Here is a 14,742-nt window from a genome sequence, read left to right on the forward strand (position 1 = left end):
GATAAAAAAAAACCTCAACAAACTAGTATTATAAAGGAATGTCCTCAACCCAAGAGAGGGCTCCTATGAAAAACACACAGTTAAAATCTATTTAATTTAATGGAATATTATTGAACAATAAAAATAAATGAAGTACTAAAACATGGATGAACCTCAAAGATATTAAGTGGAAAAAGTTACAAAAAAAACAAGTATTATATGATCTCATTTATATGACATGCGCAGAGTAGGCAAAAACCTGTAGAGACAGAAGGCAGATTAGTGGTTGTCTAAGTCTAGAGGTAGAATGGCGAGTAACTGCTAATGGGTATGGTGTTTTTTTTGTTGTTGTTATTTTTTAATGAAGGACTTTACATTTTGTCAATGGTTGCACAATCCTGTGAATCTATGAAAAAATGAATTGTGTATTTTTAATAAGTGAATTTTATGGTATTTAAAATATATCTTAATAAATTATATCTTATGATATTTGAATTATATCTTAATATGCTTAAAATATTCAGACAGGGTTTTGAAGGGGACATGTCATATAATGAGGACTGAGCAGATGTGGGAATTTTAACTTTATCAGCAGTACTTTTAAGATAGTCTTTAGTTTGGACAGAGTCCATTGCTTAAAAGGAATCATGTGAATCATAAGAGTTGTTGAGTTTAATATATCATATTTCTAGTATAAGAAGTTGACTTTCAAATAGGTGGTACCTACATTTTCTAATACCACTAAAAGGGCATGATAAAGAACTTAAAATTTGGATTTTCTGTTTTCTCTTCTAAAGGTTCCAGGTATCTGTTTCAGTTGAGGATTTCAGAAAAGCAGGTAGTAATACTACCTGAATTTGGGTGTAGGGTGTTAAGCAACCTTAGCAATCTGCTCACAGTACCAAATCCTTTATTAATGCCATTCGAATTGATGGTATTTAAATGAGCTAATCAAAAAAAATTAAACTTTTTCTTCAGTCTACTACTGAATTAATATCATACCTTAGAGAGTTAGGTATATCCTTTTAGAGTGGTTGGAATTATCTGTATTTTACACAATGAAATGCTAAACAATACAACATTAGATTTTTAAGCAGCCTAAACTGTGAAAAATACTACCATTCAGAAGTATGGAAACAGAAAGGCAGTTGGCTATTTAAATATGTTAAAGTAGAAAATAAATGTGTATTTAGAATGTTGGCTTCATAGGGTCAAGGAACTTGATTTCATGTGCTTCTATATCCCTAGTGTCTAGAACAGTGCTTGGCACAGTGGATGCTCAATAAGCACTCCTTGAATGATTGTGACCTTATCAAACATAAGCTCATATTGATTTCATGACATTGTGTAGAGAAGGAAAAGATCTCTAGTTGGACATGTAAACATAGTTTACAAGAGACTTCTGTGACATTTAAATAAATGATTTACTTTAGAAATTTAGGATTCTATGTGACAGCACCATTGTGGATTATTTAAAGAAATAAAAAGTTCTAAAATATAAGAATATAGCTGACATTAAGGTGTTATTTTCATGACTATTTAAAAGGTTGAAGAAATATCTGTTAAGTATTAAAATTGCAAAGATGAAAAAATAATTATGTACCTACATGTCACCGTACTGAGCAAACATTTAATCATCTATGTCTACGAATACTCCATGTCAATCTCATACATATATAATACTCTAGAAACATTTTTATTCAGATAATTGTATATGCCGAACAAATTAGAGTTGAATTTGAGCTGTGGTTATAATTATGATTAAGGCTGCTTGTTAATATTGATACTTTTCACTTAATAATACTGTTTTAAATGAATCTTTTCAAATGAAAATAAGTTGAGCTTGAAGAAGGTGCCCTTTGAGTTGTTAAATATGGCAAAGATGTGGCTCAGAAGACATTTAAGAATGCTCCATACAGGATGAAAATCATTTAAAACATGACCAAGACTCTTTAGTTGTCTTTGAAAGCAAAATATGGTTTATCCACACAAGTGTGCTGAAACGTAGTAAAGAGTTTTTTATAGCAGAATGAGTGGACAGGAATTATATGTGTATTTACCTTATTAAATTCATGTCAAATCATTTTTATCAGCACATCTTCAAGTTTCTTTCTAATTTCTATAAACACAGGCCATTCTGTAAAATACAGTGTGATTTTAACATAGACCATGTTAATTTAAACTTCAGAGACAAATATGGATTAAGCACAAGATATACCCAACCGACACATTTCAAAGGACTCAGAGTTTTATACTTAGCATAAATTAGTTCTTCTTCAAATATAAATGGGTTCTTCTCCAAATATATCTCCAAAAAAGAGAGCAGTCCTAAATGAGATTTTGGGATCTTATGGTAAGGAAAAATAATTGCTTTTTATATTTTAGTAGGCCTTTTTATTTAAACTCTTTTAATTCATATATGTGTTGACATTAACTGTTTTATTTTCAAGTGTTATATAAATTCTGAGATTAAATATATTGTTATGATTGGTGTTTTAGTGCAGAATCAAAATTCTTCCTAATTTCCAAATCCAACGAATAGTATGTTTTTCTGAAACTCCCAGCTACCTCCATCTGTCGCCTCTGCTGAAACCATTGCTTCCTAATTTTTCCACCTCTTTGCTTGCTTCTTTCACTCCTTATACTGCAGTCAGCAAGATGCTCAAAGCAAAGTTAATCATGCCACAGTTCACTTCCTACCCATCCCAGCTCATTGCCTGTTCTCACCTTTCAGTTGTTTTACATTGCTTTTATCTAAAGACCAGAATTCTCAACAGGATCAATCAGTATTTGAATATTAGAATTCTCTGTGTCTCCCTTCCAGCCCTATTTCCCTCACCTCCCAAACTCTGTTTCTTTCAGTTTATATAATCTGTCATGCTCTTGGGGTTTGTTCACATGTTACTCCTTCTGCTTGGAAAGTCTCCTTCAGAACACTACTCTCTGCTCTGTCCCAACTTCCCATACATCGCATCTTAGCTTAAATGCTATTTTCCAGAAAAGATTTTCTATGGACTTCAGTCGTATATTCCCGTGGAATCCTCAACTTATCCTAGCACAGTTTGTGGCACTTAATTGTCACTCGATACATATTTTTGTATTACGTGATTTATTAAAATGTCTGTCCTCCTGTTTTCTTCATTCTTCCTGATTCTTCCAGAAACTAGTTCTTTGAACTTCTTCTTTATTTTTTCTTTTAAATATAAGCGTTCCTCAAGTTTCTCTCCTGGGCTTTTCTTTCTAATTCCTCTCCTTTATCGATTTCATGATGTTTAAGTAGCACCCTATGTAGAAAATTACTAGGCCTGTATATCCATCTTCTGTTTCTCTCTTGATGTCTATTCATACATGGCTACAAGATTTCTCCATTTAGAGGTGACCTCAAATTGAATATATCCCAAATTTCGCTCAAAAATGTTTGTTACTTTTATAATTTTACTAATTATGCAATATTTTTTAATCCTCTGGGTATAGGATATATTTTGATTGCTAATTCATTCTACCCTCTTCATATCCACCAAATTACAATGTCAGGTCTTGTTGAGTCTTACCAGTTTCTCTTTTATCTTGTCTTCTCTTCTGTTGTCTGTGATCATCGTTCTACTTTATGCTTCTGTCACCATTTATTGAGGTTACACCAATCAGCTTCTGACAGGCTCTCTCAGCTTAGTTTCTACCCATTCTCTGCATATTCCATAATCTCCCTTGTTTTATGTCCCTGTCATTTTCTATGCGCAGCTCCCTGTTCAAGGTTCAGCAAAAATATCAAATTTCCTAACTTTCCCATATAGAAACCATTTTTTCTTCCTTTGATTTTTCATAGCACTTATAATGACACCGTTTTTTTTTTTACAGTTTTAACAGTTTATGTACATTCCCCTTTTCTCCCACAGCAGTATAAGTTTCCTGAAAGAAGTATTCATGTCTGATTCATTTTGTATCCTACATACATTACCAATATGTTTAGTGAGTAACTGAATTGAATCCATCCTTGATTTTATATTAATTTATTTTTAAATAAAATTTAGTTTGTGACAGTATATTAATATTAGATTTAATGGCTATTTCTAAAACATTTTTTCCCTGTTTTCTTAAATACTCATCATTGTCGATTTTGGTAAATTGAAAGTGATTTTCTTTGATAGAGTCCTCTGTAAATTCTAAATGACATTTTAATTCTAAAGACATAGCTTGATATTTTTCCTATCAAATAAAAGTCTATTCCCTTGCTCACTAATGTGCTTTGATGATTGCTGAGATGAGTACCTGAACTGTTGTATTTTCCTGACTATTTAGACAAGAATAAAATTTTTCCTCTGCAGTTGTGGTCTCTCTTTGTGTAATATGCCCCAAATTGGTTTAATTTGTTTTAATAGCATACACAAGGGTGAAATACTAAAGGTAGATTTAATGTTAAGTTCCCAAAGTACAAAACAGCAACTCCGTGAATTCCTACTATTTAAGAAGAGGCTTCATCCCCGAATCAAGAATAGGGTGGAAATGAAAGTGGGGTGCAAATAGTATTAAATATGAGGACTAGAGGGATTTTAGGATCAGGAAATGAGGGAGTTTAAGTTTAGTCATGTCATATGGAAGAGGAAGAATGAGATGAGGCCAGTAGCAAAAACTATCACACATTCTTTATAAGTGGCTCTAGTGATCACACTGTGCTTTCATCACAAAGCAGATTAATCTTATTGCCCACTAAAGAGGAATAAGTCTAGGTGAATTGCCTCTCTCATTTGAGAAGGAATGGAGTTGCTGGAATTAGTTTATACACATGTGTATACATGTGTGATCAGAAAAATGCCACATGTAAAAAAAGTTTCATTTCATATAAGTGTAGATGAAATATTGTTAATTGTGAGGAAATAATATTCATCATGAAGAAATAGTGAAATGAGAGATTATAGGTAAGACATTATGGGGTATCCTATGCTTAGAGGATGAATTGATAAATTTTGAAATATGCATACCCAATATTACTAAAATTTATTTTCAATTAGTTTTAGATGTTCTTGGGTTTTCTCTGTTAAAAGTGTTCTAAAATGTTTTTCTTAAAATGTCCCTATTTTTTATAATCACTCGCTTTGACACAAATTATGTGACAAATCCATTGAAATGTTTTTTTGGGGGAGGGTAATTTTACTCAACATTATTTAAATATTTGCTTTTAGGAAGAAATCTAAAATCTAATTAAAATTGCTCAAAAAACTTTTCAAATATAGAAGTTATTACAAAACAGCTGTTTAGTGACTTAAGCATAAATGACTTATGCGAATTTAATTTTCTTAAAACATATTTGTATAAAATACTTTCAAATTATTTGAAGTTATTTGAAGTTACTGAAAATTATTTTCTCTCTAGTAAGTCTTAAGAATCTTGGTAGTTACCAACTTAACTAAATTATGGCTAAATATTGAAGACTGCTGTGTAGTGTTTGAGTTATTTTCTGTGTTTAAAAGAGATTTGCTTTAAAGAAAAGGTTAGAACCAGCTGTTATCAGTGAATTCCTAATTCATCTGTCATGATTATGTCAATTGGCTTTTGTTTGAAGGGTTACTGAGTACAGGATGAAAGCAGAGGGGAAAAAAAAATATCTAGTTACAACAATTTTCGTAGAGGCTAGCTTCAGAGTTTACCTTAAAATAAATTTGCAAAAATTAAGCACAACATCAAAAATATGTAACTAGCCTTGTGATTCCTTCTGATGTTTTAAAATCTTAAACAGGAATGGTAACCAGTCCTTCATGAAAAAATATCTTCTGAGTCATTCCTCAGTGTTGGCTCCAAAAACTCCAGATATTAGGGAAAAGATAAAATCACATAAGCAAACTTAAACAATGATAAATTAGAAAAGGAAATGATAGATTGCACATTTATAAGTTTCAAAAACACAAACGAACTGCTTGCTTAAAATAATGTATAATTAATGTTACTTATAAAAGATATTGTCAGTTTATGAAATTAAATCTCTATGCAAACATAAGATGTTTTGCATTCTATTTCAAAAGATAGAGTTTGTGAAAGAATTAAGGGGGATATTTCTCTTACAGCTTCAAAACAGTTTGGTTCAATTGGTCATTGGTAAGAAATAAAGGTATTCTGCTGAAATAGAAGTTTTGGGAAATGTTTTATAATAATCATGGCAGAGAACAGAAACTTCTGAGAGCAGAGGCCATGTACATATTTTGTTAATAACCTGTCCTAAGCCAGGAATGAGTGAAATGCTATCTCTTCCTTTCAGAGTCATAAATATTCCAGGTAGAGGAATTGCTTTGAGTACTTTTGTATTTTTGTTTCATATTTTGCTATCACTACCAGTAAAGGGGCAAGAAGTTTCTGTAACCGAGTACTGAAGAGAAAGTCAGTAAAATTTTACTCAACTGGAATTGTTCTCTTTGATTTTTAAAAAAGTTATGTAATCTTTAATTCATTCAAAGAATATGTGTAATTTTCATATAAAGTATAAAACAAAATAAAATGAATACTCCTAAACCCCTGAGTTAAACTAGTCTCAAATGTTACTTATTAATTTGACACCACCTGTATAGTATTCCCTTTGATTACATTCTCTACTCTCCTTTCCCAGAGATTACCAAGATCCTGATTTTTCTGTTTATTATTGCCTGTTTTTTGAGGATTAAATTTACTATATATATGTGAAATATATGTGAAATATTTGATTTTGCTTGAGTTTTAAAAATACAGTGTCTTATGTCTAGAGCTTGAATTTTTTACTCAAAATTTTATTTCTAAGATTTATTAATGAGATTTCATATAGTTATGGGCGATTTATGCTCATAGCTGTATGATATTCCACATAAACTTGTCACGATGTGCTTATCCATTTGTACCAGTCATGGTTCTGTCAAGAAAACAGAATCTACTCTATATCTAATAGTTGAAATCTATAATTCTGGACTAACATGACTGTTAGAAGAGATGGGGGAAGGGAATTTAGGAATGTTGGTGTCCATGGGTAGTTTAAATTTGACTCTCAAACCTGTCAGGACCTGAAACTGGGAGCTGTGGAGAAGCCTGTGGGGCTCCTGTGTCCATGGTGTGGGAGATCATGTAGAGGTCAATAAAGAAGCCGTGTCTGATCAACATGACTTGCCAAGAATAATGGACTCCAATGTCCACTTTCCAAATCTCATGCAACTTTTTGTTATTGACACTATAACACAAAATGAAGCATATGTGGAAGGAGATCTGGGGATTGTATCTGAGACACAAACAAGTGTTGGTGTGGTATCCAGTTGACAGCTCCCCATTCTTAAATTGCTGGTTATTTTTTCCCAATTATTTTTGCTGTTATAAGCATTGAAACTTTGAGTTTTCTTGTGTATGTGCTAACGTTTCTCTAAAGAATATACCTAGGAATGGGATTGCTAAAACATAAGTTAATGCATTTACAGATTTATAGGACAATGCCAAAATGGGTACATCTATTTACATTCCTATGAGCAGGGTATATGAGTCTGTGGCTACACATTCTGGCTAATGTTTGATTTCTGACTTCATTTCTACCATCACAGTGTGTGTAAAATGATATGTCATTGTAATCTTAATTTTTTTTTTGCTTAAATTCTAATAAGGTTGAAGTTTTCATACTTTTTTCTTTTGCCATTCTGTTCCTTCTTCAATGACATATTCATGATTTTATCTATTATGTTGTCTTTTTCTTACAGGTTTTTTCTTGTTTTTATAAACTAATGCTTTCTTGGTAACATGTGATATAAAGAGTTTCTGAATTTGTGACTCATGTATTCACCTTCTTTGTGGTGTATTTAATGAAAAAACATTCTTAATTTTAATTAAGCTTTTATTTTAGAGTTAGCATATTTTTATGTCTTGTTTTAGAACTCTTAGGTATTATTTTACTATATTTTTCTCTTAGAAATTCTAAAATTTTGCCTTTCACACCTAAGCTGTAATCAATGTATACTTACTTGTTTCTCACAGTTTAGGAAGTAATCTCATTTTTCTTACTACGATAGTCAATTATGCTATGTATCATGTAGTCCTTTTTTTTTTTTCTTTAGTATATTAATGGTTTCTTATTTTTGCAGTTACCACAAACTTAATGGCTTAAAATACAGCACATTTATTATTTTATAGTTATGGAGGTCAGAAATCTGCAATGGTTCTGATGGACTAAAATTAAAGGATTGCTAAACTGCATTCCTTTCTAAGGCTGTAGGGGAGAATCTGTTCCTGATCTTTTTCAGTTTCTAGTAGCTTCCCTTATTCTATGGTTCATGGCCCAATTCCATCATTAAAACCAGCAATTATATCACTCCAGCCTCTGATTCTGCTACCTCCTCCTTTCGCTTATGTGAACATTGAGCAAACCTGGATAATCCAGGATAATCCCATCATCTCAGATTTTCTAATTTAATCACTTTGCAAAGTCACATTTGCAGGTAACTTATTTATAGATCCTAAGTATTAAGACATAGATATCTTTAGGAAGCTGTTATTCTGTCTCAGTGATCAGTACTGTCACTTATATTGTATATCATTTTAACATAAGCCGGAGTCTGTTTCTAGATTCTGGATTCAATGCCATGTTTTCTATCTCTGCCCCAGGACTACATTTATCACACTATCGTAATTAATACAGCTTTATAATGAATATCTGAATGTGATAGGAATCATCTTAAACTCATTCTTCTGCTACTGAATGTTTTGGCTGTTCTTGGACATTAATATTTTTGTACAAATTTTAGAATCAGTTGGTAAATTGATCCAAATCTTATAGTGATTGTAATTAGAATTGTATTGAATCTATAGATGTAATTGAGAATACTAGAAATATGTATAACTGAGAATTCCTATTTATGAATATGACCTGTTTCAATTTATTTATATTCATTTGATGGCTTTATTAATGTATTTTTGTATATTCTCTGTAAAAGGTTCGAACATAAATAGTTACATTTTTTTCTTAGGAAGTGTACTTATTTTTACTACTGTCATAAATGATATCTCTTAAAAATTTTTTCTAATTTCTAAGTTACTGCTATATGAAAATACACTTAAATTTTATATTGATTTTGTATAAAACACCTTGCTAAGCTCTTTTACTACTTCTAATAAATTTTCTGAAATTACTTTAAGCTTCTTATGTACATAATTATATAAACTATGAATGGTATTTGCTCCTTTCTAACATTTATCTTATTTAATGATTTGAATTTTCAGTGTTGAGTAAAACATCAAGAATGCACAGCTTTTCTTTGTTTCTGATATTATTTTACTATTAAGTATACCATTATTATTGGGTTAAGGAAGTTTTCTTCATTTTTTATATAATGTGAGTTTTATAATGATTGAATTTGAATTTATCAATTTATTTTTCTGTTCAAATAAAATGTTAACTTTTTTCTCCATTAGTTTGTTAATAGGCTAGTTCCAATTATGGGTTATAAATCTTAAACTACTTGTGTACCTATGATAAACACAACTCGATAATCATGCATTTTTTCTGTATACAACAAGCTTTGTTTAGTTTGTTGAGTGGGTTTTGTTTCATGAGTGGATTTGGTCCATAAATTCCCTTTTCTGATCTGGTTTTGGTATCAAGTTTATATTAACATGCTAAAATGAGTTAGAGGTTCTTTCCCCACTTCTTTCTCTGGAATAGTTTGCATAGATTGGAATGATATATTTCCTAAAAGTTTAGTGAGATTCCTTTGTACAATAGTCTGGGTCTAGTATTTTATTGTAGGACATTACATTATGATTTAAAATATTTATTTGAGTTTTCAACTTTCTAAATCTTTTTTCTGCATTCTTAATTGAAGTACTGTTTACATACAGTGAAATACACAGGTCTTAAGTGTGGAGCTTGGTGAGTTTTGACAAAAAATGTACTATACCTTCAATAAAATATAGAACAATTTTATCACCCCAGATATTCCCTTCATGTCATTTTCCAGCCAGTTCAACCCCAACTTCTATTCTCAACAGGCAACCACTCTTATGAATTCTAACAGTATATATTATTTTTGCCTCTAGAATTTTGTATGGAATCTAACATGATGTACTCTTTTGTATCCAGCTTTTTTCACTCAATATTATGTCTGTGGGATACATTCTTGCTCTTGTGTCAATCAGTGACTATTTCTATTTATGTATAAACTTGTTTATTCCTTCTCCTTGGAAGGGCATTAGTTTATTTCTAGTTTAATGGTGATTGTGAATAACATGTCATGGACATCTTGTGCAAGTCATTTTTAAACATATGGTTTTATTTCTCTTGATTAAATATTTGTATATAGAATTGCTGGATCATAGTGGAGCTCTGTGTTTTAAGTTAATAAATAACTGCCAATCTTCTTTCCAAAGTAGTTGTATCATTTTAAACTGCCAACAGTGATTATTCCAGTAATTCCACATCCTCATCAACATTTGGTCTTTTTTTAGTTCTAGCAATTCAGATATGCATGTGTTTGTGTTTAATTATCGACTCAGTGGAGTTCTTCATAGATTGTAGTTACTAGCCATTTTTCAGATGCATGCACGGGGCGTATTTTCTCCTAGTCTGTCGCTTGTCTATTCAATTTTATAATGGTTTTTGGATCAGCAAAAGTTTTAGTGAGTGCTCTTTGCTTCCTCGTTAAGTAACCTTTCCCAGCTTAAGTTTGCAAAGGCATTCTTATATGCGTTCTCCCTAGAATCTTTATAATTTTAGCTTTTGTTTTTTAGATCTGTGATAGATCTCAGAATAAGAATTGCTTAGATGTGAGGTAAATAATAAAATATATATATTTTTTGCATATAAATATCCAATTATTCTAGCACCAATTTGTTAAAAAGACTTTACATTTCAAATTTATTGCTTTGGCACTTATTTTGAAAATCAATCTACCATTTAGGTGTGGTCTTACTGAACTTTATACTATTCCATTTATGTATATGCCTATAGGTACACAACCCACACCAGTGTAATATTGAATAAATGTGGTACAGACATCCTTGTTTTTATCCTGAACTTAGGAGAAAGGCATTCAGTTTTCACTGATAAGTATGGTGTATTTCTTACTGTAGGACCATCAGTTTAAAAAAAAAAAAAAGGTGAAAAAACTCTGATTTAGAAAGCGCTTATATTAGTTTTATTTATTTTTGTTTTTCATGCCCCCAAGATATTTTTTGATGCATTCTAAGCTCTATGCATTCTTTAAACCAATCAGTGAATGATTATATGAGCAATTTGATTTGGTAATGTTCTTTTTAGTAGAAAACAACATACTCCGATAACTGCTCTAAGCTCACCTGTTTTTAACCATGTTTTAGGATGAATAAACAAATTGGACATACCCCCTAGAATTTTCCATTTGGACAAACTCTTTTGTATATGTGCTTTATCTATAATGTTTTAAACTTGTCTTTATGTGTTCACATCTTTTATTTGCTGATCCTAAGAACAACTCTTTAACATAGAGGATGTAGGATTGAAGATAAATTGAATCTCTTTTTACCCCAATTATTATGAAAATAATAATTTCTCCAAAATTATGAAATTTACAATAGAATGTTATGGGCCCAAACAAACCTGAATATTAAATTTTATTTTAAAAATCAATTGAAAATATTAACTTTTGTAATTCTGAAAGTGCATAGACATGTTAAAATTATTGCTTGTTTTAATAATCTGATTAGAAGAAAAAAAACCTTTGAAACTTTGTAACCTCTGTAAGCACCATAGTGTTTCTAATTTCTTTTTTAAATAAATCATTTAATTATTTGATTATAGTAAATGGTAAGTTTAACATATTATTAATTTTGGCATTCTTTTAGGAGGGAGTATCCCTTTTAAAATGGATCCCAGATTAGAGGTCTGAAATGGTTGTGTGTGTGTGTGTGTGTGTGTGTGTGTGTGTGTGTGTGTGTGTTAAGTATATGTCAACTCTCTTCTCAGTGGAAAAGTTTGAAAAGCCCATAACCCATCAATTATTATTGGTGCAAATTATCACTTTTCTCTACCTTAAAACAGGCATTCTGTTCATTTTGTTTCCTAGTTCAATTTTGTGGGGAAATTGCTTGGACCAAGAGGAAACTCCTTGAAGAGACTACAGGAAGAAACAGGTGCTAAAATGTCTATCCTAGGCAAAGGATCAATGAGAGATAAAGCAAAGGTACCGAACTTTGAATTTGATATTTAACACATATAGGAAGTTACCTACACCACTGATGGCCAAACTTACAGGCACATCTCAACTATTCTCCTATAATTTCCTATGACTTTCACCTTGGAACCACTCTGTTACACTTTCTGATGTCTTTTGTATTTTCATAAAAATCAATTGTCTGCCTTTTTTTTCAGAATATGTTAATTCTGTATTTTTAGTCTCTGTAGAGGTTGTTATCAAATCTTTTGACTTTTTGAATGTCTTCTGGAGGGTGTTTTTATATGTCTTTGTTCATTTACTTTAATTCCCCAATTGGATCCCTTTTCTTTATATCACCTAATCAAATCCACTATATCATTCTCTCATTTTATTTCTCTGCTCTGTTTCACTTTCATCTTCTTACTGAAGCAATTTAAAATACTTATCTGCAAATCTAAGAATTCCACCTATTTTCTGAAATGTTTCAATGATATTAAACAACTCACCTGACCCCCCAATGAACAATAAGCTAAGAAATATATCAACTTCAATGTTTGAAATGATGTATTTCACATCTGAACGATATCATTTTCCCATTTTATAAAATGATAGCAATTTTCTCTGCAGAAGAATTCAATACTTTGGAAAAATAACTATTTATAGGGATTTATTCATGAACATTCTTTTAAAATTCACTTAGAATGATTGGAAGTGTTACACTAGTATCATTTGACTAGGCTACACTTTTCTGATTTGCTGTGTTACCATGGAAAATAAAATGTTCAAATATTTTTTATGACTATGGGAATTAACTTAAATAATTCCTTAGAAGTTCTGTCTTCAAACTATTAATGGAACATCTTAAATGAAATTTATAATGAGAAATGTCACAGAATTGATGCATGTTGCATACATAAACTATTGTACATTAATTATAATAAGTATATATGAAGTTTGAGGAAGACTCAAATGGGTACTTTTTTAGGATGTATTGATAGTTCTATAAATTATAAAAGGGATGCTTCTATGTAACTTTGGTTACTTTGTACTGTGTATAATTTCAAAAATGACTATTTTCTTGCCAATCGTTCTGCCTGTAGTTTCTCTCAGTACATTTAGAAGAAATAAAAGTATTTAAGAGGTGGTAACATCAGTTCCTAGACATAAGATAAGTTTTTATCCCTCTGCCACACACCAGTTTAGCTTTTCTGTATATGAGAACTGACTGACAGTCTATATCTGTACTTTTATATATTGTTTTTGCTATATGTTCTCCAGCTATCTCACTGTCTTAGAATATACACTTTATATTATGTTCTTTTAAACCCTTACTCATTCCTAAGATTTAGATCAGATGTCATCCCCCAGCAGGGCTTCCCTGAACTTGTATAACAGGCTAAGCCCTCTCTTTTCACTTCACATATTTTACTGAAATTTTCTGTTTTTCTCACTAAACTATAAGCTTTCATAGGCCAGAGAAATGTCCTCATCAGCTGTCTACCCAGAGTCTCTGTATAGTCTCTCCATATCTTTTAAAGCTGATGGGTGAATTTTTTTTATTCTCATGTATTTGAATACTTTTCCTGTTCATACAGTTTTAAACTGGATTTATTTTCCCTGTGATCATGTTAGGTACTAGTGTGAGTATTGAAAATTTAGTATGAAATAAATTTTCTTCTGTTAAGTTTCCATTAGGTTTAATTTACTGATATTACCTGTTATGTAAACTCGTTTCTCATTGATTAATTTTGGGTGATTCTTCATGTTTGGCTATGTTTTGAGTATTTTTATTGGTCCTTTATAAAATGAAAGCATTTAATGATAATAATAGAAATAATAATGATACAATGTACAATGAAATACATTTCTTAGAATCTAGATAAGACCTTCACTGCAAAGGGACATACAACTGAAATAAAATCATCACAGGCATGGATCCGAAAAAATTTACCTTAGTAAACACTTGATCAAAATAAAAATAAATCCTCAGTAAATTACAGATTACTATGCTGCCATATTGCCCCTCTACAGCATGGCCTAAACAGGAAGGAAGATTTTATATGATTTTATTTTTCTAACAAATAAATAAACCTCATTGGATTCTGCAGTGGAAGTGTATATGTGTATATGTATATATACAGCCACACAGACATATATTTATGCATTAATTGAAGTATTTATTGGACTTACTGTGTGTTTGTCACATTTCTAGTTCACAGTAATAAATATGACAAAAATGTTTTTCCTCTTGGAGTTTACATTCCAATAGGAGGGGCAGACAAATAAGTGAGTAGACACATTTTATACTTTCAGGAATTGATATTTTTTATAGATTAAGACAAAACAGGGGAAGGGGGAAGAGGTTAATGGTGGTAGGAGCAATATTTTGATACGATTACCAAGAAGGACACTGATTAATGAAAAGGAACCTGCCATAGAAAAATTAGAAATGAGAGAGAATGCCAAATATAAGGACTCTGAGGGAGAATCTCTATTTTTATCTATAACCACATCCATATCTGTAACTATTATGATAACTGTAGCCGTATCTTAGTTTATAAGTATCTTTATTCTCATTTGGCTACCACTGATTTCTTTGCTCACCTTTATGGTAAAAATCACTGAAAACGTTATTTGCAATCAG

General features: G+C 31.1%; 1 protein-coding gene across 2 annotated transcripts in view; it reads left to right on the top strand.

Annotated features, from left to right (window-relative positions):
* KHDRBS2 (KH RNA binding domain containing, signal transduction associated 2) overlaps positions 1-14,742 on the top strand; it is a 498,248-nt gene that overhangs the window by 155,563 nt on the left and 327,943 nt on the right. For both annotated transcript variants that reach the window (XR_003044470.1, XM_006926413.1), the window contains exon 3: positions 12,009-12,125. Coding sequence is in view for 1 of the 2 variants with exons in the window: in XM_006926413.1 (XP_006926475.1) it covers positions 12,009-12,125 (117 nt within the window). In the remaining variant the exon portion in view is untranslated. The remainder of the gene's footprint in view (positions 1-12,008; positions 12,126-14,742) is intronic.

Source organism: Pteropus alecto, unplaced genomic scaffold, assembly GCF_000325575.1.
Source record: "Pteropus alecto unplaced genomic scaffold, ASM32557v1 scaffold7, whole genome shotgun sequence".
NCBI classification, from domain to species: domain Eukaryota; kingdom Metazoa; phylum Chordata; class Mammalia; order Chiroptera; family Pteropodidae; genus Pteropus; species Pteropus alecto.